Source organism: Sesamum indicum, linkage group LG8 (assembly GCF_000512975.1).
Source record: "Sesamum indicum cultivar Zhongzhi No. 13 linkage group LG8, S_indicum_v1.0, whole genome shotgun sequence".
Lineage (NCBI taxonomy): Eukaryota > Viridiplantae > Streptophyta > Magnoliopsida > Lamiales > Pedaliaceae > Sesamum > Sesamum indicum.
Window position 1 is genome coordinate 8,312,324 of NC_026152.1, and position 26,389 is coordinate 8,338,712.

The 26,389-nt window shown below is 34.6% G+C and overlaps 3 protein-coding genes across 5 annotated transcripts; all 3 read left to right on the top strand.

Moving 5' to 3' along the window:
- On the top strand, positions 3,962-10,105 carry LOC105167936 (protein TRANSPORT INHIBITOR RESPONSE 1-like). Of its 3 annotated transcripts, none has more exons than XM_011087827.2 (5): positions 3,962-4,095; positions 4,733-5,315; positions 7,464-7,956; positions 8,590-9,369; positions 9,538-10,105. In XM_011087827.2, exons 2-4 carry the CDS (start codon positions 4,792-4,794, stop codon positions 9,343-9,345), a joined length of 1,773 nt encoding a protein of 590 aa, XP_011086129.1. In that variant the 5' UTR covers positions 3,962-4,095; positions 4,733-4,791; the 3' UTR covers positions 9,346-9,369; positions 9,538-10,105. The 3 variants fall into 3 exon arrangements, with proteins under 3 accessions (XP_011086129.1, XP_011086127.1, XP_011086128.1); XM_011087825.2 differs by having other exon boundaries at positions 3,984-4,095; positions 4,724-5,315; XM_011087826.2 differs by lacking the exon at positions 3,962-4,095 and adding an exon at positions 4,200-4,347 and having other exon boundaries at positions 4,724-5,315.
- On the top strand, positions 14,063-16,227 carry LOC105167937 (vacuolar protein 8). The gene has a single exon (XM_011087828.2). The coding sequence runs from the start codon at positions 14,351-14,353 to the stop codon at positions 16,073-16,075; it is 1,725 nt and encodes a 574-aa protein (XP_011086130.1). The 5' UTR covers positions 14,063-14,350; the 3' UTR covers positions 16,076-16,227.
- On the top strand, positions 22,911-26,270 carry LOC105167938 (sugar carrier protein C). Its single transcript, XM_011087829.2, has 4 exons — positions 22,911-23,187; positions 23,291-23,613; positions 24,874-25,503; positions 25,611-26,270. Exons 1-4 carry the CDS (start codon positions 23,049-23,051, stop codon positions 26,088-26,090), a joined length of 1,572 nt encoding a protein of 523 aa, XP_011086131.1. The 5' UTR covers positions 22,911-23,048; the 3' UTR covers positions 26,091-26,270.

The window sequence follows — 26,389 nt, forward strand, 5'->3', positions numbered from 1 at the left end:
GGGTTTCCGGAGAATAGGGGTGGATCCATGGCGGTATGCAAATCCAAATTTTCAAGCAGGGAAGGAACATTTGCTTACAAACATCAAGAGGAGAAACCCTAATAACAAAACAAACAACAATGTCATTGCAACAAGGACAAGCATTCTGAGAGACGAGGAAGATGAATCAAAGCTGGAAATCCGGAAGCTGAAACGGCAACAAGATGAGATGGAGCTCCGCATTATGGCGTTTGCAACAGTGGTGACAACATTGAGAACACATCAAAGAGACTAATCAGCCACTGGGCTAAGACATGCGACGAAATCTTTGTTGGGAAAATGAGAGAACTTGAAACTGGAAAGCGAAACAGTGACGATGAGGATAGAAAGAAGAGAAAACTAGATACAGTTGTTGAGGATTTTGATGGGAAAGACGTTCATCAAGATCAGGAAGATGCCTCCAATCCGGAGAACTCATCAAGTGATTACGCATTTTGGAAGAAAATACTGCTGGAAGATGAGGAAGAGTGTGAAGATCATGAAGGAGGAGCATTAACTGAGTTGGGAGGGAAGCAGGCTGAGATTTTTGAGGTTTTGTTTGCAAAGGTGGCAGATGAGGACTCTGAAAAGGTTACTTCTACCGTTTCAGATGAGTGTTTCTTGTCTGATTCTTGATCCTCATTGTCTTCTTCTTTGATGATACTTATGGACTTGTGTCTTATACATTCAAAGGACCCTCAACTATTGTACAATTCAAGGAGTATGGGAGAAATTCTAACATAATCAGATTTGGACGAATTTGAATCGACTATGTGGCAAATGCAGTAAATTTGTAGTATATAGTTTAAGAAAAGTAGCCAATCATATAATAACTATTTTGTAATTAATTTAGTAATGTCAAATCTAATTTAGTTAGAAATTTTCCAAAGTGCAAGTACGATAACATTGTACAGTAATCAATTGAGTATAGAATTTAAGGCAACTACAGTTAGAAGACGAAAAACCCATAATATTAGAGCCCACTTACAATTTATCCAGGCTAGGCCCATAGTTTCCAAAAGTCCAGCCCAAAAAGAAAAGTAAAATTAGGGAAGTGGGGCCGTAAGTGAGTTGCAATAATGGAAGACACGTGTAAACCCCCACCCCGGCTGGACTAAATTGAAATTGGCTAAGGGGAAGTGGACAAAAGAGTAGAGCCACTGACTGCCAGAGACAGACACAGGGATTGGATAATGATGCGGACATCCAAAAGAAAAGATGATTGCCGTTGCCGGTAACATGCCCTTCTCCCACATCGCCAGACAATAGCTTAGGTCTCCTTTCTAGTCGAATTCGATTTTTCTTTTTAAATCAATTATTATTAATAATAATTATATATTGTTTATTAATATTATGTAATTATATTTAATTAATATACATGATTGAAGTATAAGTACCGTATTGCATTTTTCGATTTATTTTACATATATATAACATATATAAATGTATTAATAATAAAAAATTCAATTCGATTTCTCATCCCTAATCCACTCATATCTACTTCATTCACCTATTCAAAAACTAGGAATAATTAACTCTCCTTTCTTAAGATTTGATGTAATTACACATAAATCCCTGTGGTATGAAAAACTACGTCTAGTACCTTTGGAATTTGCTTTTGATTAACAAATAAGTTCCTCCACTAGTTAAATTTACCGAATTTATTGATATTAATAAAAAAATCAGAAAAAAAAAGTTATATTTACCCCGATTTTATAGCAGGTCAAATAATTTTTTCTGATCAAATTACTTTCATACGTCTTTACGCATTAATGCATGTGATGAGGTATATCTTCACTGTTATTAGGGTAATTTAGTTCTGAAAATTATTTGACCTGCAATAAGTCAATTTTAAATCAATCAAGGATAAATATATTTTCATTCAGACTTTTTTTTAATAATATCAGCAAATTCAGTGAAATTTAACTAATATGAGGACTTATTTGTTAGACGAAAGCAAGCGTCAGGGTTATTAGATATAATTTTTTAAATTATAGGGAGTTTACGTGTAATTACACCAAATTATGGAACTTTAATCCTAACACATTAATTAATAATGCATTGAAATTGTTATGACCAAAAAATACTTAAAAAGGGATGGAGATTGGGATTGGGATTGGGATTGAGACTTGATACCTACTTAGTCACTGTTGGTGTCCATTTCCGGCAGTTTCCAATTTTTGGTACCTAAGTAGTTCAATTTGGAGCAATTGTCACTTCTTTCCAACTTCTCAAACAAAAACCCTTTTTCAAATCACTTCTATTCTGTGTCACTGCCCAACCATGTCTCTACATATTTTTTCATTCTTCTTTTTTCTTTTTAAAAAAAAGTTAACTTTCATATAATGAGAGAATATTTCAAATAAATTCGTCGCATCCCATATAATTATAAGTGACTTCCTCATCAAAGGGTTTAAATTTTGGTGAACTTGCAGCGAAATCCTCTCATTAGGGGCTCTGTCAAGAACTATCTTTCACTGTAATTTGAAATTCATTAAAAAATATTTACGGAAGAATCTAATGAAATCAGGTTTAGAGATTCTCAATCTTTTATTATTTTTGTATTTGTTTAGTCGCATGAAAAATATTTAAAATCGATCATTTCAATTCCCATCACATGATTAATAATGATCAAAACTTGAAAGAATTTGAAGTTTGTGTGGGGGTCAAAATGAATGATATATATATGTATATATATGTATCCAAGTCCAAAATCAATGATGAGATATTGGAATATATGGCATTTGAACAATACAAACCAAAGCTGATCACTCTTTATATGAACCCTAATTCCTCAAAATAAAAGTGGACCACTAGCAGAAGGGGATGGCATTAGAGTACCAAATCAAACAATCATGCTTTATAAGGGAATTTCATGTTAATCTTTTTTTTTTTTTTCTTTTCAATTGGGCTTAAATGTTTATTGCATTTCCACCAATTTCTTCTTTTAGGATGGATGGGTTCCAGTGTACAATATATTAAAATTAATTAAATATCTTCATAATTTATATTAAAATATATAATAAAAACCAAGTACGATCTAAATTTTCAGCTGCGAAAGGGGAAAAAAGAACTTGAATCATTTTTTTTGAGACGTCTTAAGCTTTTGTTTTATTTTTTTAGTCTATGATGCACAGATACGGAAACAACGATAGATATGATACTGATATGATTATATATATATTATATTTTTTATGATATATATTCTTAATTTCTTAAAAAATTAAAATCTTTAATATAAAAATTATCTAAATAAAACATAAAATAAAATATATCTTACATCTAAGTTCTTAATAAAATAATAACTTAAAAATATATATAAAAAAAATTCTAAATGTATCCAACATAGTATTCTTTTTATTTTTTATTTCATATTTTTGAAACATAAATATTTTGTTCGATTGTGTCAATGTCCAACACAGTATGGAATGATTTTTTAAAACGTTTGTGAATTATAGGTTGTAGTAACATAATAAAATATAATAATTTTTATAAAATAAGATAATTATCCACGATATTAAGTAATTAATAAAATGATAAAATAAATAAATTTCCATTTATATTTACGATCCATAAATTTCTATTTTGATCTTTACAAAACGGTAAAATAAGCTCTTTCTGACTTTTATACTGGTTGAGTCAAATCAACCTTCGAGAATCTAACATGAGCCGGGTGCCAACTACGCAACAACGTGGACGCAGCATACGTGTCATTATATAAGAGGGAGTGCGCATATCACACAACGGTGGAGGTTAGAAGCTACCCCTACCATTACCTGTCAACTTCATCAGTGTTGAGCCAAGGTGGACAGGACAGTGGACTCGCCCCTAATAATTAAAAGCTTTACGTACTTTATGCACTGTAACATGTATCTTACTGTTCACATATACGTATTATTATGATATATAAAGCTCTGTATTTTTACGTAGAAATATATTTCTTTTTAACTCTTTTTCTTTTAATTAAAATAATACCATACTACTATTTTCTTGCTATAATATGCAAGTTGCTTGTGTGAGCATTTCTTTGGATCTTCGGTTCCTCCAAGCATTCAACACAGAGAGAGAGAGAGAGAGGTAAAACACTTTTGCTTTTGTTTGTGGGTTTTCTTTGTTCCGATTAAATTGTCTTGTGCATATAGGTATATGTGCATTTTTATACCCTCGACTTTATGGATGTCGTGTTTCTTGGCGGGTTTCTGTTTTTGTTCTTGGATTGAGGTACTTTTGCTTGTGCATCTGTGTGGGAATGTTGTGATGATTCTGCCTTTCTATTTCTTTGACCATTTATCTTAAGATGTTAATTTCAGCTTTGAAGTGACGGTACAGGTGAGCCCAGCAAGAATTTAGGTTTAGCAGAATCTTGGTTCAAGTTTTAATTTTTAGTCAATAATCTTAAACAGCTTTGGTTATTTGTTTTTGTTTGAAGGGAATCTTTCGACCCTTTTGTTTCAAGATTTCTCTCCTACTTCCTCCTGAATTTTCGATCGCCTGGTTTTATTGCAGTGTGAATATTCATACGTTTAAACGAAATGGGTTCTACTCTTTTCTTAAAGGCAGCAAATTCAAGATTTCTCTTTTATATGATTTTTTCGTTTTCCTTTCTCATTGACTTTTGAATTAAAGATTCAAATTTTTTGTTGCGGTATGAATGCATATGCATTTAAATGACACCGGTCCTGATTTTCTTGTTCATGTATGTTAGAATTTGCAGATTATTTTGGTGCTTGAGATTCTTCTGAGTTCTGAATCGACTATCATCAGACAACTCAAATGAATCCAGACCCCAAGAAGTCCAAAGTCTTACCATCAAACTTACCCAACTCGAATGGTTCAAGTCACCCTCACTCGCTGTTCCCAGATGAAGTCTTGGAGAAGGTCCTGTCACTCATAGATTCACACAAGGACAGGAACTCGGTTTCCCTTGTCTGCAAAGACTGGTACAATGCTGAGAGATGGACAAGATCTAATCTTTTTATTGGAAACTGTTATTCAGTGTCTCCTGAGATTGTGGCTAGAAGGTTTGCAAAGATTAAGAGTGTCAGACTCAAAGGGAAACCTCGCTTTTCTGATTTCAATATGTTGCCGCGGGATTGGGGTGCTAATGTGCACTCATGGCTGGTCATGTTTGCCAAGGCTTACCCGTTTCTGGAGGAGCTGAGGCTCAAGAGGATGACGGTAAGTGATGAGAGCATGGAGCTCTTAGCCAAGTCTTTTCCGCAATTCAGGGCTTTATCTTTGTCAAGTTGCGATGGTTTCACTGATGATGGGCTCAAAGCCATTACCACTCATTGTGGGTAAGGGTCTGCTCTTTTATCGTCTATTGAGTTAGTCATTTTGTTTTTAATGATTGTTGCTGCCTGGATTGTGTTATGTTTTCCATGAATTGTGACATTATAGCTTAGGCTTTGAACAGGTCTTTGGTTTTCTGGAAATGGAAAATTATTTCATCTAACCTGCAGTTTCAGAATGCTAACTCCTAGGATTCCTCTAGATCTTTTCTGAAAGAAAATTCTGTTTATTTGTCTTCTATCTTTTATTTTTCTTGGGAATGGGCGGACTCCCTCGTTGAATCTTTTGGGGGGTCATGAGGATTGTGGTTGTCTGGAATAATCAACCAAGCTTTGTAGTATTGAGTACAACTTTTACGTAATCTGTTTTCTGAATGTAAACTTATGGATTGCTTGTGTTTGGAATGTCCTTGTAGCTTTTATTGAGATCATTAATTTTGCTGAAGTGGGCTTAGGTTTTAAAGTGTTTGAACACATACTCTTTAGTACATTTGTAATTTATTTTTTATATATTGATATTTGAATCAGTAAAGTCATCTGTGTATATTTACAATGTGGGAAAGCTGTGGTGTTGATGTCACCAAGAAATAGTGATGGGAGATTGGTTGTGTATAAGTTGTCTTGTGTGTCTGTTTTTTTAATACTGTATCAAACAGAGATTTTAGTGGGAATTGAGTGCTTCTACTTTATGTTTCTCTTTCAAGCTTTTGGCTGTTGCTTTCTTGGTGTGACATCTGACCTGTTACTTGGCATTTAATGGATGGCATGTCCCTGATGTCACACTTTGTCCACAGGCTTCCACATTCATTGGCCAACGGAGGTCATATGGGCTTTGAATGTCTAGTGACTTGTGAACTATTTGTTTGTTCTTACCTTGTTGAATGCTTCAGACATTGTTCATTACTGCTAGATGGTTGGTGAACTATTTGTTTGTTCTTGCCTTGTTGGATGCTTGAGACATTGTTCATTACTGCAAAGATGGTTGTGTATTTTCAAAACTTTCACCATGAATATGAAAAGCTTCAGCTGAATTTGGAATATATATTTGGTTAAAAGGGCTTAAACAAGATGCTTTTCAACTGCATATGCCTCTATGTTTAAGGTGTCACCAACCATATATACGAACATTTCATGACATGCAATTACAGTCAGATTATGGTTTTATGCCTTTTCTTTTTGCATCTTATCATACCTGTAGACCCCATTTACTTTGGTGTATAAGCCTGTATAAGGAAATTAGTACAGGTTAATATAGTGTTTAGTTTGTTTTATGGGGCCCAAGTATAAAACCAAAGCCCTGTACTGATTAGTGTTACACCTGAATAACTAATACTACCTTGGGAGGTGGTATAAAATTAGTCCCAAAGGTTGCACCAAATGTGAATGACCATTGTACCCTGGAAATAATAAATGATATTATTATTATTATTATTTTGTTTATTAAATTTTGTAAACGAGGGCTCAAAGGTAATTTTCCTACTAAAAGCATGTGGATACATCAAAGTAAACACTTGATAGAATTTATCCTGCTTTCATAATACATATAAGTAAACACCCAACTAATTATACAGGGCTTTTCTATCATTTATTTAGTAATAGACAATCCTATCATTCATTTAATACGATCCTCGAAGTAAATGGGCCGTATTGTAAATCGTGTTGAGGAACTTTATGTTGGGATGCAGTCGTCTAGTTTCTGTTTGACCCTTAATATGCTGAAAAGAGAAATGAGAGACATCAATTGTTGAAGAACAACTATAGATCATTGATTAATAGAAAAAAAAGATTTCAAACACATTAATGTGGAGATTCCAAGTGTCTGATTTCTGTTAAAAAGCAAAGTTTATGAGCCATGTAAACCATCAAGTACTGATCAACCATGTCGAGAAGCAGCAACTAGTTTTCTTGCACTTACTGATCGTTGCATATAGATGGTCACAAATGCCAAAAAGATTATGATTAAACCATATGACAACGATAAAGAACAAGTCAATGGAAAAGATACGAGGCGAATACAAAAGAAGTATAAGCTTGGAGGTGGTTGAAATCTGCTATTGCTGGCATACATTGTATTTTAGTCAGCCATACCCTTTACTTTTGTGCTGGTTTGACATTTTTCTTAAAAATCGTTTGATGTGTAAATTTGGCTTCTAGGAACTTGACCGAGCTCGACATACAGGATAGTGTAACAGTGGACGTTGGTGGAGGTTGGCTGAGTTGCTTCCCGGAGAACTTTTCCTCACTGGAAATCCTAAACTTTTCCAGCCTCAACAGCGAGGTGAGTTTTGAGGCCCTGGAGAAACTTGTTAGTAGGTGCAGATCATTGAGGGTCCTGAAGGTCAATGAAAACATTACCTTGGACCAACTACAACGGCTGCTTGTGCATGCTCCTCTGTTAACAGAGCTTAGTACTGGCTCATTCCTGCAAGAACTTACACCTCGGCAATACGAGGACATTGAAAGTGCATTTGGGAATAGTAAAAATCTCCAAGTTCTTTCTGGTTTATGGGATGCTACTTCCTTCTATCTCCCTGTTCTTTATGGAGCTTGTTCTGGTCTGACTTTCTTGAACTTGAGTGATGCGGTCCTTCAAAGTGGTGAACTTGCAAAGCTTCTTGCTCACTGCCCTAATTTGCGACGCCTCTGGGTAAGAAAACAATAATTAAAATTATAATGGTTTGCTATTTATGAGGTTCTGTTGTGGAAGATTTGAGTCTCGGTAAAGTTAAATTCTGGAAAAGAAAGAATGTGCAAGAAAATACATTGGATCTTAGTGACTATAGAAGGGAACTCCAGAACCTTATAATCACGGACTCCATGCATATTCAAATATTTTGAGAAGTCTCTGTTGCCATTATTAATATTCATAATAGACAAGCGGCATCTATATATTTAATTGGTTTTAGGCGTTTAAATGGAGGTAATCACTGATGTTGGATTATGCAGAACATAAAAAAAAAGGTTATTCTAATGTCTCTTTTCTTTTCTTGTGCTGCATGTCACATAATACCTGAACCTGTGAAATTTCTCGTATTGCTTTCTAGTCATTGGCTGGACGTTTTTCTAATGGCCTGTTAAAGGTCCAAAATTTTTTGCTAAGAGTATTTGAAAACTACATGGCATAATACACCCTGTAATAAAAGGGAGGAAAAAGGAACAAAATGAGCAGCAACAGAAGTTCTGAGACTAACTTTCTGAGCCTGCATACCGTTTTATGTATGCACCTCCTAATTTAATTATCTACATGTTCTGATATCTAAACTTATTCTTTTTTGCCTAGGTCATTGATACTGTTGAAGACAAGGGGCTCGAAGCTGTTGGGTCCAGCTGTCCCTTGCTTGAAGAACTCCGAGTTTTCCCCGTTGATCCTTATGATCTTGATCATCGCCATGGTGTGACTGAGATGGGCTTCTTGGCTGTCTCTCGTGGATGCCGTAAACTCCGCTATGTCCTCTACTTTTGCCGGAGGATGACGAATGCTGCTGTTGTAACCATTGTTCAGAACTGCCCTGATTTTACCCACTTTCGTCTTTGCATAATGAATCCGCGCCAGCCAGATTTCCTGACAAATGAACCTATGGACGAAGCCTTTGGAGCTGTGGCTAAAAATTGCACAAAACTCCGCAGGCTTTCAGTTTCAGGACTTCTTACTGACACGACATTCGAGTACATAGGGAAGTATGCCAAAAATCTCGAGACTCTTTCCGTTGCTTTTGCTGGCAGCAGCGACAGAGGGATGCAGTGTGTTCTGGAAGGTTGCCCCAAGCTGAGAAAGCTTGAGATAAGAGACTGCCCATTTGGAAATGCAGCTCTTCTGTCTGGTCTCAAGAAATATGAAATGATGCGATCGTTATGGATGTCGGCGTGTAACTTGACAATGAAGGGTTGCAGGCTACTTGCACGGGAGATGCCGAGGTTGAATGTCGAAGTAATCAAAGACGATGGAAGTGATGAAATTCAAGCCGACAAAGTTTATGTCTATCGTTCAGTAGCAGGGCCGAGACAGGACGCCCCTTCCGTTGTTCTCACTCTTTGACACATGGAAGAAGAATAATTGTCGGTCAGTGGTTTCTGCCATCTCGTTACACCAACATGTCTTCTGATTTTAACCAGATTCCAGAAAAGCACACAATAATTTCCAGATCCATAGTTCATGATAATTGCTTTCTCTTACTTGCATGACCTGCCCAGTTTCTAACCAGAAATCATGTATTTGCTGTTTTTGCAGGATATGCTGGAATGACCACTTGGTTCTTGGTTAGAGGTCGAACCAAGTAATCGGATGTAATAATGGTTGTGAAAGCAAGCATATAATACAAGAGCTAAGTATTTTATACTACATGAAGCCTCTTGGATTTAGTTATGCAATCAAAGTCTAATTACGGAACAAAAGCTTAAACCCCAAAGGCTCGAAATTCAAATCTTGGCTTGTTCTCGTTGTTAATTCATTCGAATTAGCAGAAACGACGCTGGGAATTTCTTGCAGAGCAGCTCTTCCCCAGTTCAACGTTTCGGTTCTTTCCCACGTACCGATTGTAGTTTGATTCTGTGGAACTGTATAAAAGAATGCGAACATGTAACCTGTAAATTCTGTATTGAGTGCCCAGGTGGGGCAAGATGTGATTGCATTGTGAAGAATGAGTTGGGCATAGGGGGTTTGATTTAAGGTTGAGTAGACTATAGAGTTGTAATGGTGGAGCCTGAGCCTGAGCCTGCTTCTGGACTATGTATTATTACTTAATTCATGATTGCAGATTAGTTGTTCACTAATCTGAGATGCTCTGTTTTCAGGTCAATGTGGTGTCTGATTTATCCTTAATTATCATAGTCAGTTTTTAGGCACACATCCAACATATTTACTCACACACACACACACACTCATGTTCCAACATAAGACTTCCCATAGAAAATTTTGATTTTTTTTTCATTTCCACTATTGTAGTCTGCATCCTATATCGGAGATGAAACAAAGGGTGCCCAACAAGTGTACCATGAAATCTCAAACTCTGCTTATTGACAAAATTTTGTCTTAAAATCGAATTCACTTACCACTGGACCAACAATTTATCAGTAGTTGGCGATTAGTATAGGTACAAAACACTGCGTACCATTCCACAACTTACACCTAATGTTTAGCCTTTTAATGAAAGTTCAATTACGCTTACATAGATCCAATTAATTAACTAGACATAGACTCATAGCCTCCCCCCACCCACAATTTTTGGTCTATTAAGATTCTCTAATCAACAACTTATACCTAAACTATTAATCATCTCAATACCAAACGCGGACAGGTTAGAGGATATTTTATTTCATTTTATTTTTTTCTTTTAATGATTGAAACAACCATAAAACATCATGAACTATATTAAAACATTAAAAATCCAATCAAATGCGTCGAAACTTGGAACAAAGTCATGATGGGCTTAGTTAAGAGGGGATTTTGTTAATTACCCGATCATATAGTCTTAATTGCACAATTATGTTGATAGCTTACTTAATTGACAGCCATAATTATTCAGCCTAGGCCTGCTGTCACTAATTCAGCCTTCCTCCTCCGTATTGCGTCCTTCACCGCCACTTAGGCTAATAATAAGCCTAAAACCACTGCCCCTATCGCATTATAATTTTAAGATTAATTAGATTTTTTATTGGATTTTTCACAATATATTTGTATGATGATAATATTAATTTACTGCTGGCTTATAATTTTTTAAACTTGAGGGAGTCGAAGACGGGACATCCTGTTAAATGGATCCATCGTCCAAGAACTCGGTAACGTACAAATCATTAATATTACTTTTTGGGTTGAATAACTCAACCCAAACAGCCTAAATAAATATAGTATAATCAATACATAGCTTTTCGTATCGTATCATCCAAATAACTTATATAAAAATAAACGGGGCCTTATAAATATGTTAATTGAGGCCATAATCAGGGTTGTAATTTGTAAATGATATGAGTCGAGCAGAACACATCACTGTTTAAAATTGTTCAAATTATTATCTAGCCTGAAAAATTGTGTTTGAATTAGGTTCAATTACTAATCTAATCAAACTCAAATAAATTTTAATTAGATCAAACATGAACCGAGCTTGAATAATTTAATATTTTTTAAGTATATTTTATTATTTTTACACTAATCAAATCAAGCACGACCCAAGCTCCAGAGCTTATTGAACCAAATTATTTGTGCAAATTTGATTTATTAAATCCAACAACTCGAATCCAAATAAATTTTTATCTATCGATTCCAATCGAATATCAAATAATTTAATTTATTTTTCGGCTCCAGCCATAATGCTATAACAAACTGTAGCATATAAATCTCTTGCAAATGATTAGAAAATGATACATATAGTTGAAAAAAAAGGGATACTGCAGACGATGTTATTGCACATTGTAACCTGTCTCTTGGAAGCAAAGTCTTGAATTGGTCCAAATTTGGACCTCACTTGTTGCTCACTCAAAGCTGTGGAATAATAATGTAGAGTGAATCCTGCAGCACCAAATTGCCTTTCTACCTAACATTGCCAAATAAACCTTCAAACACACTACCTATACCTTCACTTTTTTTATTCGCTACATTATTCAATATATTTAAATTTACAGACTAAGTTAATATATCAATATTCGGACGAGATTAAAAAAAAAATTCAACAAACTACTATAAGAATAAATATACATCAACATTCATAAAATTCAAAATAGATCCCAATTTTATCAATCAAGCAAGACGTCAGGAAGCAAACGCGTCCACCTTTAACTATGTGTTTCTATTAGGGTGCCTCTGCCTAACCAATTCACTCCACATTCCACAACCCAACAAACCTATGTGCTTCTTGTCCTTTTCTTTCTTTTTCTCCCTTCCCACTAACTTCATTGCTTCAACTTACATAAATAATTCTAACTTATAGGGAAAAAGCTAATACTAGGTTTTAGGTTTGATAGTTTACCATGTATTATATATTACAATACTATAATATGTATGTACAAATATATATATATATATATTGATGCATTGTGAGTGCGTTGCTGCGTTGTATTTGATGCTAACATCGTATATTTTTTACCATGTATTATATATTACAATACTATAATATGTATGTACAAATATATATATATATATATTGATGCATTGTGAGTGCGTTGCTGCGTTGTATTTGATGCTAACATCGTATATTTGTTAAAGTAATCAATTGTGTTATTTTTTTTCCAATTTATTTAGTATGTAAGTAAAGCATAGAATAAAATTTGATAACATACAAAAATGATACTAATTATAAGGAATTTCTTGATCTTGATAGGTAAAGAATAATTAAAAAAAATGGATTGGAGTAAAAGTGATTCCCATGTTATGTACATATCTCCGGATAGGAAATATAGGAATACAATATGGTTGGGAGGAATGCATCTTTGTTGTGCGTGCCAACTCAATTATGCATGCCAATGAAAGGAGAGCAAAAAAATAAAATAAAATTAATAAATCTAGAATACTAATTAAAGTTGAAAATTTTAATAATAGACAAGAGAAAACAATTATGGCCCACTTAATTAATTTTGTTAGAACAAGACAAGATGGTTGCAATAAAGTTAAATTCACCAATAATTAAGTGGTAGTGAAAATCCCCACGTTTATTATTCTTAAGCAAACTCATTACAACAAAGATGAGATTAAAAAAAACATAAGCATCCGTGACCAACAAAATTATGGCCATTTTTTGTCATGTAGTGAAACTGGATTAGATTTTATAAGACCCTTACCCCCTTCTTCTATCTTTCTCCATTTCTTTTTCTTATCATTTTTAGCATCACATGTTGTACATATATGAAAAATATCACATCACATAACCCTTAAATATCACATTTCTATGTCATTGTGCAAAGGATACATAATTTCATTAAGCATCAGGAGTATGTCAGTAGTTTTTCAAATAATAAAAAAAATTATAATTATGACTACTAACCTTATGAAAGGTCGTTGCAATTTATCATTTTCTCTAATTTTGTAATATTAATAATGAGTAATATATAGAATATTTTATTTTTGTAAAATATAATTAAGAAGTGAAAGGGATATTAATTAATTTTTGTTGCACTAGAAAAGGTGAAGCCAAAAGCATCACATGGTGGGGGTGAAGATGTGAAGGGCCCAAGAGGAGAGTATTGAAAGCTGCTGCTGCGGCTTTCTCTTTTATCCCTTTCACCTAACTGCAAAGGCCTGTCCTCAGTCCTGCGTTGTGGGTGGTCCTTTCCAGACATGCATTATTTCCAGTTCCTTGCTCTTAATTACCTATTTAGCAACTCATTTCCACTACTTGTACACATTATTAGCTGCCTAATATGTGCTTAATTGACAAATTCCCTGTGCTAAGATCTCGCCTAAAGATCCCACAGCTCATCTTTTACGTGTGAAAATATCGAATTATAGAAATTTATAATAAAATTAAAAAGATAACTAGTTATCTATGACTAATTGTAGCTCGATCAAATCTGATTTAAATAACAGGCTGGTTTGATGTAGAGGGTAGTAGGTAGGGTATGCAGTAGTTGTCGAGGGTGGACCAGTCTCCCAATTTTGTACTTAGGTTGTTCCTACGAATATTACTGCTATGCATTAAATTAAAGCTAGAAGTCAAGAGCTGAGTGCGAAGTCACGGAGATAAATAAATTAATTTCTTATTTTAATTAAAATATTCTACTTTGTTATGATGTTCCAACGTCCCAACTGACAGACCCCGATTTTTGTGTCTAATTACTGAAATGGCCCTGTCGTCTAGGTCTAGTTCATCTCTAACCGCCGCACATCTCCCGGGTCATTTGGGTAAATTGGTAGCAAGTTGCGGTTCGGTTGCAAACCGCAGAAGATAAGCGCTGCATAGACCTAGCATTCAACAGATAAGATCCTGTTTTTTCCTCGATTCTTCTCAAGCCACAGCTCTCACCCCTCGCCGGAATCTTGTGCCTTAGACGCCGGAAAACCTGACCCTTGCCGGAAAATGGGTTTTCTTGGAAACCAATAGAAAAGGTCGGGGAAAATGGGTGAAGAAGAAAGCAGTTTAATTCATCAGTCGTCCACTGAAAAGCCAAGGCTAAAGCAAGCAATTGTGTTAATCTCTGCCTTGATTTCCCTCTCGCATTCAATCAAAGTCTTTACCGGAAAGTGGCAGTCCGTTAGGAACAAGCTCGAAGAGCTGTTTTCCAACCTCACCGCCATTGAGAATTGCGAATCCAGTGAGAATTTATCTCTTTCTATTGCGGTGGAGTCAATTTTGGCCACGCTCAAGAACTGCGATGAGCTTGCGAAGCAGTGTTTGGAGTTTTCATATAGTGGGAAGCTTCTCATGCAGAGCGATCTTGATATGCTATCTTCAAAATTCGATGCGCATATTAAGAGCCTTTCGGATATTTATGCTGCGGGATTGCTCACACAGAGCAATGCCATAGTGGTTTCGAGGCCTAGTGTCTCGGCTTCCAAGGATGATATAAGGTTCTATATCAATGATTTGCGGTCGAGGCTGAAAATTGGCAGCAGCGACATGAAGAAACAGGCCCTTGAAGCTTTTAATGAAGTCATTCAACTAGACGAGCGATACGTGAAGATTGCTGTGGAGATTGATGGTTTTATCTATTTGCTTGTGAATTTTCTTGATTTTCAAGAGAGTGACATTCATGAAGAGGCTGCCAAAGCTGTGTCTTTGATTGCGGGGTTTCAGTCTTACAAAAGTGTGTTGATAGGTGCGGGGATAATTGCCCCTTTGATTAGAGTATTGGAGTCGGGGACTGATTTGAGTAAAGAATTTGCAGCCAGGTGTTTGGTGAAAGTCACTGAGAATTCAGACAATGCATGGTCGGTTTCTGCTCATGGTGGAGTCCCTGCTCTTTTGAAGATTTGTTGTAATAGTAGCCATTGTGGAAGTGAGTTGATTGCTTTGGCTTGTGGGGTGTTGAAAAATCTTGTTGGAGTTGAAGAAATCAAGAGGTTTGTGGTCGAGGAAGGGGCAATTTCTGAATTTGTTGAGCTTGCCAGGTCCAAAGATGAAGTGATACAGATTTGTTCGCTTGATTTATTGCAGACTATGGCTTATAGAGATGAATCAATTAGGAAAATGATTATTGAAGAAGGTGGAATTAGCGCTCTGGTGCGAATTTTGGATCCCAAATCATCAGTCTCAACAAAGGCAAGAGAGGTTGCATTAAGAGGAATTGCAAACATATGCTTCTCATCTGAGAATTCAATAAGCATACTGTTAAATTGTGCATTTATGGATCATATACTCTACTTCCTTCGTTATGGCGAAGTCTCCGTCCAGGAATTGGCCTTAAAGGCAGCATTTTGGTTATGCGGAACGTCTGAGGAAGCCAAGAAGGTAATGGGGGATGCAGGATTCATGCCGGTCCTCGTTAAATTTCTCGACTCAAAATCTTTTGAAATACGCGAAATGGCAGCCGAAACGCTTTCCAGCATGTTAATTGTACCCAAGAACCGAAAGAAGTTCGTGCAGAGCGATCAGAACGTCCAGGTGCTGCTGCAAATGCTTGATCCTGGAGAGGTGAACTCTGGTAACAAAAAGCTCTTGCTTTCTATATTGATGTCGTTGACAAGCAGCAACAGTGCAAGAAAGAAGATTCTGAGTTCAGGCTACTTAAAAAGCATCGAAAAGCTTGCGGAGGCTGAAGTTTCAGATGCCAAAAAGATTGTCAGAAAGTTATCTTCTAATAGATTCGGCAGCATGTTGAGTGGGTTGTTCTGGAAATCTTGAATGTTAAATCCCCACTTGTTTTTTCTGTTCCTTGAAGAATTTTTGTTGTGTAAATCTACATTATTAGTTGTTCCTCTTGGATAATTAGATTTCTTGATTGTCAGTACTGATCAGAATGCAAAAAGGGCTATAAATTTATACATCCTTTTCTTCGTTTTGCCTGTAACCATCAATACATAAACATAGAACTAACAAATCTGATGTCTTCCACAATTTAGTGAAAAGGGTAGCATGGGATGATTGTTGGTGTGTTTTTGTGGGCATTGGTGACATGTGAAAGACATGAATTGGAGATGAGAGGGGGCATGTGAGCGGTGGGTAGCCGTTGGATGTTTTCTGTACTTTTCCCTCATACATACTAAAAAGAAAGAAAAAAGAATGTGATGCATGATCTGAAGCCTCCTTTCTGTCTTTCTTTGTCCTTTTATTCCCTCTATGTCATGCAATGTTTGTATTTGAGATTTTTTTGGATATGGTTGGCTTCAAAGTATCAAGATTCGGATAAATGTGAAGGTTGAACTGAATGAAGGGAAACATTATGGACCGCCTGCTCATGCGTCCGGCTGGGTTCGGGCTAGTGGGTCGGCCAATTGGCTATTTTTTTTTAATAATACAATCTATGTAAATTTTTATTCTATTTTTCTAAGTTGATTATATTTATGGTTTTTTGAAATTTTTGAAACTCTAAATTTTTATCTTTATTATTTTACTTGTAAAATTTTTATCATATTGTCATATACTCTTTGTTTACTTTTTCCAAGATTTATTTTAAGTCTTCTTTTTACTTATTATTATTGTAAATTTAATAGTTAAACTATTATTTAAGTTCATTATGTAGTTTTAATTATTCTTTTTTTTTTTGGTTATATATTCTTATTTGATTAATTACTATTTATTTATTTCATAAAATAATCATTAACTTATTTAAAAATTACCCCAATTTCTTAAAAAATAAAAATAAATAAGCCCAATCGTTCCTGATCCGGGCTTGGACATGATTAGTCCATGGGTTTTAGGTTTAAAAATGGACTCAATTGGAGTTAATTACAAAAACCGGTCATGAAAAATCTTGGGCTAGATTTATGATCTTTTCCCATTTTAAACTGATCTGACCCATTGTGCATCTTGAAGTAGACGTAATACGAATTACTTAATTTGCCTTTACTTATATGTATTTTTATTGCAAATAGATATCTCTTAAGTAATTAATTGTATAAATAATTTTTTATTCACATACATTTCAAAGCTATTCTAATTTATCAATTATTTATTTTTATTTGTTATTTTGTTTAATTAACAGTTAAATTATACACATATTAAACGTGATTCAATCGCAAATTAAATGAAAATTTTGGCCCCTAGAAAGAAAAGTGGATAACAAAATTCGAAAATTATGGAGCTCCATCATAAAGGAAAATGTTCTATAATTTAGTAAAATCATGATGGTGTTGACCACATTTCTCACTACAATTCAGATCCAATGCATAGTACTGGGTTGTCCATTTAGTTACATTTGGGAGCTGACAAATCTAAAAGTGGGCCACACTTCATGGACATGAAGGTTCTAATAAAACTATCCCCACTAATGGGCCTGAGTTCATATTGGGCCAAGCCCCATCTTCAGACACTAGCCATTATCCAGAAAAATAAATTTGAATTATTTGTGTTGTTACATTTACATTTTGCAGTAATTACAACCAACCCATTATGGTTGTATGAACCGATTTGAGGTAACGAGTTTGAATCTCACAAGATGTATGGGTATTTATCGTATTTTATATAATTTATTTGATGATTTTTAATTATAATGATAGATTAATTATTTCATAATTTGTATAATAATATTCACGTTTTCTGAAGTTGTGTGTATATTATTTTGAAGGACATTATCGTATATATAAATGATGTTGACGTTTGATCAGGCTCGAAATCGCGGATCGCACTTCTGGATCGTTGCCTACGTTTCGCTCCCGATCTCTAGAATTCTGAGAATAAAGAAAACGTTATCTAGTCGGGTAAAGACCCGACGAAGATACTCCGACGCTTAAATTAGTATAGACCCTAGTGAAATGTATCAGTCGTAAAAATGTAAAAGTCATTCTCTGTAAATGCGGAGCTAAAAATTACCTTATTCCCTGAGATTTTCTTCTTCTTATACTGAACGCAACCCATATGCTGACGTGTCTTCCCACGATCTCCACTTATACCCCATGATTATGTATAATGCGTTAAAAGTCCGATATTATGGGCATTAATTATGTCATTAAATATCTAATCACTAGAGAACTAACACTCGGTCAAATCCCCTAGGTACATAAAGTCACCTTTGCCCCTCTGCTAGAGGATATATCTGTCTTTTTTTAAATTTCCCTCATCAACGTTGCAATGGATGTATATATATATATATATATATATATAAGAAAATTACTGCAACCCGACAAAAATAAGATAAAATAGTTGAAACTTGCCAGAAAAAGGGGTGTCCAAAACATAAAGGTGATTGCGACAATTCAATATAAATAGCAAAAACAATGTGTAGAGAGGGCACATGAATTGGAGGCGTACAGTATCAGTATCCCGTATTGTACGTATGCAATACAGTGAAGAAGATGATCTGTCACCATTATTTACTTATCTTGTAATATCTGAGCTGTCACCCTCTTGAATTAATATACATTTCTCCTTATATTAATTAGGTGTGCACATGCAATTAATCTTTAATTCTTCCCGTGTTTCATGTAACATTTTACAATGTTTTTATTTATAATTTGTAAATTAATGATAAAATAATCGAATAATACATTTTTTAAATTAAACTTTAGTATATAAAAAAGACAATAATATTTGGTAAGAGACAGAGGTTGTCGATTCCCATCATTTTCCTTCAATTATTATTATTATTATTACAAGGGTTGACGTTAACATCATATAATTGGCTGCTTGAATAAGCCATGCTGCTATATACTTTTAATTAATTACTATATAATTAATATGATGTTATGACAGATATTTTATTTTTCTGACTTTTTCTTTCTTTACCGTTACATTAATTTACTCGAATATTGCTTCAAATATGTAATAAATAATACATGCACCTAAGCTACACACGTAGGTTACGTGCCTAATTAGTGATCTGCATGCGTTTAGGTAATTAAAAATCTCAAATCAAAATCATGAATGACATGCTAATCTTTATTAGACGGATTATTACGTCTCCACTCTCTAACTTATAATCTATTTAAATAAATTATCGCGTTTTTGAAAAATTACACATACAACCTCCTAAAACGTCAATATCATTGTACAAATTAGCTACCTCTGTTTTCTGGTTGTTTGGAATAGTTTCTGTAATTACACATACAAAAAAAATGAGCGATTTGTATAAATAGATCATAGATAAGAGCGTAAATGCAATTATTCATTTTGAAAAATTGAAGGTCCTTAATTTCCCAATTTGTGTTCTGGTTCTTATATACTATAAGGGTAAATTACATTGATACCTTTTGAGATTACGCCAAAAATAATTATTCACCCTTTTCTTTTTATAAAATTATAAATACACCCCCTGATGTTAATTATAAATTTATAATTATAATTACGCCCCGTTTCAGAGACAAAGCGTAAGCAAAAATATTATATTAAGACATTTTCAAATAATTGTAATTTTATAAAAGATAAGAATTATTTGTATATTTTACTCTAATTTTTTTAAAAAAATATCAATGTAATTTATCGTAATATATATATATATATATATATATATATATATATGATGTTTCTTTCATAGCCACGTACCCAACTTCATCGTATTCACAATAATCCTAATTATACCCAAAGCATTTTATCCAAATAGAGTAAGAAACATCGTAACAAACAAAACAGAGCAACATCCCTCTAATCAATTTGAATACGGAGCTCACCATCTTCAATCATATATTCCCTTTGCCCCATCATTCTTTCTCTTGATAATTTCTTTAAGGCTTCGTTTGGCTGGACGGATATTCACATTGAATAAAAAATTCAAAATAAATAATACTAAAAAGTAAAAACAATTCAAAATTGAGAATTAAAAATTTTCAAATAGTTTGAAACATAAAATTATTGAGACTCGAAATGAGATAATGTAAATAGAATAGAATATGTGTTCTCATAAAATAGGTCATCTGGTAAAATCGATGAAAAACACACCCACATAGTTCGATTACATTTTGATGACATGATTTAGATAGTAATGATTATAATTTAAATTCAATAGTTTTACAGTACTAAAAGAACTCTTATAATTACGTTTGATGAGAATTGTTATATTGATCGTCTTTTTTATTTAAAAAAAAAAAAACAGAAAATCCATTGAGGTGGAGGCAAAACTGGCTAATAAAGCCTCAAACTGTAATAGAAAATTGGCAGAATAGGTTGGACGGATCTTGAACCACATTGTTTCAACGGTCCAAAACTAAGATCTATGATTGGAAATTGATTTTTTTTTAATTAAAATAAAACCGTAACAGCTGAAATATTGATTGGTTGGTGGTATAAAGTATGGGTATATATATTTATTTGAAAATTAGAGGTTATTTTGGGGAATGTAATGGCAATAATTAAGGGGGGGATGGTCAACCTGGTGACAACATGTCCAAGTTGACTTTAACTGCATGATGGGTAAGCGGTTGACTTGCTTCTGGCTGACAACCTTAGCTAGCTCGCTCTCTCACTTCTCACCCTTATCTTCTAGCTACAAACCATACTTATATATTTATGTTGCACATGCCCCCTACCCTTCATGCTACTCCAAATCTTATTCTCTAACTTTATTTAAATTTAATCTACTCAAATAATTTTATTCCATATATATAAAGAGTGATTTAAAAAAAATTAATTGTTTTCTCCCGAAAGAATAATTAAGGAGACATCATCGATCCACTCATCTGGAACTATGTAGGCAATGACGGATCCAAGGGGAGGACCTCCCGAAGGGGGGAGAGGATAATTGACTGCATTAATCTCGGTAGCTACGCCACCCACAGAATTTAAAGAACCTAACGGAGCATGAGTCCTATAATCTGTGAAATACCGTTCCCTAATATTTGATTTAATTTTTTACAAATCAAATAAATTATACACCAAATTTCAAGGAATGATGGTGTAAATAAATACAAAATTATACATAGATAAATTATCCCCCGAATTATTTTAATTATCCTTCCAATAATATGACAATGCAATTTTTATATATAAGTAAAAAATTTTCAGCTCAAACTTTCATTTCTGAATCTGTCTTTGAATGCAAGAACCATATGAAAGCCCAAACGAAAAAACAATATCAATTTTTATGAGTGAATTAAAAAAAATGTTTTCCGTGAAAGATTTTAAGAAAAAGAATAATAAAAAAATAAAAAAATTATTGGGTCGACGTCCGTCGAAAACCTCCAAATCAAATGACAAGCAGGTCAAGTCTTTTATTGGGGCCATGTTTGAAATTTTGGGTGCATTGTCGCTTAAAACAAATTACTCCACATATACATATTTCCAACTTTTTTATTTTATTTTTTAATCCAAATAAATGACGAATTTTATGGTTCCATCTTAAAAAAATCTCCCTTTTAATAATTCAATTCTGCTTAATTAGCTCCTTGGCGCCACTTTTTTATTAAGACAATATATATACAAATGTATATATGAATATCTGCATTTTAAAAAATAAGGACATCGCACACACATACATATATATATATAAAAGAAACTATGTTGATTATTAATGTTTTTGTGTACATTTCATATTAATGGTAGGCGGGTAGTTGTATGACTTATAAACTTTCATTCTAAGAAATCTTTTCATTATAAAATAATAAAATTAGAAAATCAAAATCGATGATTTCTTTTTTGTTCCCATATTTTTCTTTTTTATTGAGATGTATTTAAGTTTGTAGAGGTGAAGGTGTGTGTGGGGTGTGGAGTGTTGTGGAGCGGATGAAACCTGAAAATCACGTTTCCTCAACCATAATAATAATAATAATAACAATACGATGAGCTGGGCACCGACGAGGCTGTACCAAAAATCAATGGCATTACATCCGGACACCGATCGACGGATAAAAGGTTGTTGCTACAGACTAATCCGATGACTCACCAATCAATCATGTCCATTTTTCTGTATTTCCAAGTTTTCACTACTCTTCGCCCCCTTCCTCCATCCACACCTATATATATAATATCTATTCAAATTTTAATAAAAAGGGTCAAGTATAAATGGATTATCTTCAAAGAAAGTGTAAGTATATATAATTTTGAAACTTGTTGAATGACTCAGCCGCGGGTGTATGTATGTGTGTAAATAGCCTAACTTTTTTACTAGGAAATTCTCAAGTTGACTACCTACGATCCAACTATTTAACTTCAATCCAATCCCCACACTACAATGTGTATGAAACGGTTATTGAATTATTAAAAAGAAATATAAATTCAATCTTTTGGTCTCCATGCATCTCATATCTTAACCCCATTTTTTTATTGCTAAAATAGGCCAAAGTGTGTTCTATTTAATTATCCAAATTATGTTTGAATGGAATAAAATAATATGATAAGAATATTACACTTGTTATGTGATAGGCGTACAATTTTTTTAAAAAAATAAATTTATAATATAGTTAATTCGATTCGATCAAATTTAATTTTAGTGATCAATATATTTATTTTAAACAATTTAACGTTAACTGAAACAACATAATGTAGAGATTATGAGATAGTACAGTATAGTGGTAGATCATTTTTGACAGCTAAGGTGGTCTTGTGGGGAAGGGATACATTCTAAGTCAACATTTCTCTATATATACACTCAGTTTGCACTACTCCCCATCTCTATCTCCATCTCCATCTCCATCTCCATCTCCCTACCTATATCCCTATACTGCAATTTCTCAGTATAGTCCTAATTCAGACCTCTCCATACCTAGCAAGTTGTTGAAGAAAGAAAAGAATGGCCGGAGGTGGTTTTGGCCCTGGTCCCGGCGCCACCGGGAAAGAATATCCCGGCAACTTAACGCCTTATGTCATAGTCACTTGCGTCATCGCCGCCATGGGTGGTCTTATTTTCGGCTACGATATCGGTATTTCAGGTATGTATGTAATAAGATCATAGATAGACTGACCATCCATGAAACCTGCACGCTGCAGACGAAAGAAAGGGTTTGATTGATTACGGGGTTTGTTTGGTTACAGGTGGAGTGACGTCCATGGACTCATTCTTGGAGAAATTCTTCCCGTCTGTGTTCAGGAAGCAGAAGGCGGATGATACCACAAACCAGTACTGCAAATTTGACAGCCAAACACTTACTATGTTCACGTCGTCCTTGTACTTGGCTGCACTGTTGTCGTCGCTGGTGGCGTCGACGGTGACCAGAAAGCTGGGGAGGAAACTGTCAATGCTGTTCGGGGGAGTGCTGTTCTGCGCCGGGGCTTTGATCAACGGCTTTGCTAAAGCTGTTTGGATGCTGATCGTCGGCCGTATTTTTCTGGGTTTCGGAATTGGATTTGCCAATCAGGTTTGTCATCACTCTGCACCGAACCTGTATTATTATATTACATGTTTGGGACTCCGGATCAAGATTTGATATTCCCATAATTCTTATCAATCAAGTTGTTAGTACAGAACAAATTAAAAATGGTGTTTTCTGAAATCCCAACATCGTATTTTGTGTTTTCTTGCATCCAGATTTTTCATTAATTTCGATAATGTTTTTATCTATTTTAATTATATTTTGCTTTCGTTGTAGCATGCCGCAGTAAATAGCCATAGAAAATGGTGAAAAGTATACTATCATTGATTTAATTTGTGTAAGAATTTTTAGAAATATATGATTGCAAGTGGTGAGTCAAGGGTTGGTGGTAGCTCAGATCTGATATCCATAATTAAATGAAGAGTTGTGAACAAGTATGTTCTAAAAACGACAGACACAGCTTTTCTAACAAAATCAAATGTGAATTTCTGAACAAACCTGTTTTTCTTAATATATTTTCGGAAAATAAGTACATTCTCTGATGTTTCTATTTTTCAAGTTTCTTTAATTTACGTATAATTTGACAGAATATATGTTGCTTTGGCAGGGCATTAATAATACACTATTTTTATGTGTTGTAGAAATCGTAATTACTTTAAATATTGTCGCAATCAATAATCAGGTTGTATTAAAAAGACAACTTCAACAAGTAATTTTTAATGTAAGGAATCCAAAATCGTCATACTATGAAATAATTGATTAATTTTTTATGTCCAATTTTTCTTTGCTCGTGACGTTTTTGTATGTTTCTTTTTCCTACTAACGTTTACTCCAAATGCAACGACGTTTAATGCGACTAAAACCCCTGAAAGCGTATACATATCTCTCTCTCTCAAAAAACAATAAATAAAAAAATTCTTTTGTTCTAATTTATTATTTACTGCTCGATGATATTGACATTGTTGTTTTCTTTTCACTTTTTTATTTCAAATCATGTTTTTTTCATTAATATATATATATGTAATGTATATAATTTTTTTTTAATAAAATAACTGATGTTATATTTGTATACTTTACATATATATATTAAATAAAATAAAAAGCGTAACAGAATTTAGAATAGAAAATTTGATCCGATTTTATTTCTCGCAAAGTTAATTATTGTTTTTTTGTGTAATAAAAAGAAACGAAAAATATTTTTTTGTTGTTAAAAAAATGTTGTTGAATTTAATTAAAAGTGTATTTAATTGCTAAATTGATGTTTATTTGAGAAAAAAAAATAATTTTTTTTGGTATTTATTGCAGTCGGTGCCACTCTATCTATCTGAGATGGCTCCCTACAAGTACAGAGGTGCGCTCAACATCGGCTTCCAGTTGTCCATCACCGTAGGCATCTTAGCCGCCAACGTCTTGAACTACGGCTTCGCCAAAATCAAGGGTGGCTGGGGATGGCGGCTCAGCTTGGGTGGCGCAATGGTCCCTGCCCTCATTATCACCGTCGGATCATTGATCCTCCCTGAAACACCAAACTCCATGATCGAGCGTGGCAACCAGGAAGAAGCCAGGACCAAGCTCAAGAGAATCCGAGGCGTAGCCGATGTCGATGAAGAGTTCAACGACTTGGTGGCCGCTAGTGAGGCCTCCCGCAGAGTAGAGCACCCATGGAGGAACCTCCTCCAGAAAAAGTACAGGCCTCATCTCACTATGGCCATTGCCATTCCCTTCTTCCAACAGCTCACCGGCATCAACGTCATCATGTTTTACGCGCCCGTCTTGTTCAAGACCATCGGCTTTGGAAGCGATAACGCATTGATGTCTGCTGTGATCACCGGTGGGGTTAATGTTATAGCGACCATCGTCTCCATTTATGGCGTCGATAAGTGGGGAAGAAGGTTCCTTTTCATTGAAGGCGGCATCCAAATGCTTATATGTCAGGTACTGACAAGACCGACGTCTATCGTTACACTGACATATTCTGCATGCAGTCATGTTTTACAATATAGATTTCTGATACCTTTGTTTTCTTGATCTATTGTGATCAGGTCGTGGTTGCAATTTGCATAGGCGTGAAGTTCGGCGTGAATGGGGATCCCGGCGAGTTGCCGAGATGGTACGCCATTGTGGTGGTGCTGTTTATATGCATATACGTTGCCGGATTTGCATGGTCGTGGGGGCCGTTAGGGTGGCTGGTTCCTAGTGAGATTTTCCCACTGGAAATTCGGTCTGCTGCGCAGAGTCTGAACGTTTCGGTGAACATGGTTTTCACCTTTGCTGTGGCGCAAGTGTTTATGACAATGCTCTGCCACTTGAAGTTTGGACTGTTCTTGTTCTTTGGGTTCTTTGTGATAGTGATGACTCTGTTCATATACTTCTTCCTGCCGGAGACGAAGAACATCCCGATCGAGGAAATGGTTATTGTGTGGAAGGAGCATTGGTTCTGGTCGAGGTTCATGAGTGATGTTGATTATCATAATGGATCAATTGAGCTGAAGAAGGGAGGGGATTCTTACCAGAAAGTATGACAAATAAAGACCTATGATTATTTTTCCTTGGTCTCTTTTTTTCTTACTTTAGTACAATTTCCAAGTAATTAACGTTGATGAGTCTGTCTCCAGATTTTCTTTCTTTCTTTTTAGTAGTAGATATTTGTGGATGTAATACTGAAAAATTAATATCATGGATTAAATGGCTGTTGTCATAAATTTGATTGGTGGTGTTTATATTTGGAAAAGTTTGTACGTAGCCATATCAGGCGATTTAAATTCTGCTTTCTTATTACTTTTTTCTTCTGCTTTTGATAGATGTTATCCATTACCCTTTT

Bases quoted from the DNA above. Each gene is read 5' to 3' on its own strand.
- LOC105167937 (XM_011087828.2), top strand. From the start codon at position 14,351: ATGGGTGAAGAAGAAAGCAGTTTAATTCATCAGTCGTCCACTGAAAAG.
- LOC105167936 (XM_011087827.2), top strand. From the start codon at position 4,792: ATGAATCCAGACCCCAAGAAGTCCAAAGTCTTACCATCAAACTTACCC. The intron at 5,316-7,463 runs GTAAGGGTCTGC...TTTGGCTTCTAG, and splicing joins GCCATTACCACTCATTGTGG to GAACTTGACCGAGCTCGACA. The intron at 7,957-8,589 runs GTAAGAAAACAA...TTTTTTGCCTAG, and splicing joins CTAATTTGCGACGCCTCTGG to GTCATTGATACTGTTGAAGA.
- LOC105167938 (XM_011087829.2), top strand. From the start codon at position 23,049: ATGGCCGGAGGTGGTTTTGGCCCTGGTCCCGGCGCCACCGGGAAAGAA. The intron at 23,188-23,290 runs GTATGTATGTAA...GTTTGGTTACAG, and splicing joins CTACGATATCGGTATTTCAG to GTGGAGTGACGTCCATGGAC. The intron at 23,614-24,873 runs GTTTGTCATCAC...TATTTATTGCAG, and splicing joins GAATTGGATTTGCCAATCAG to TCGGTGCCACTCTATCTATC.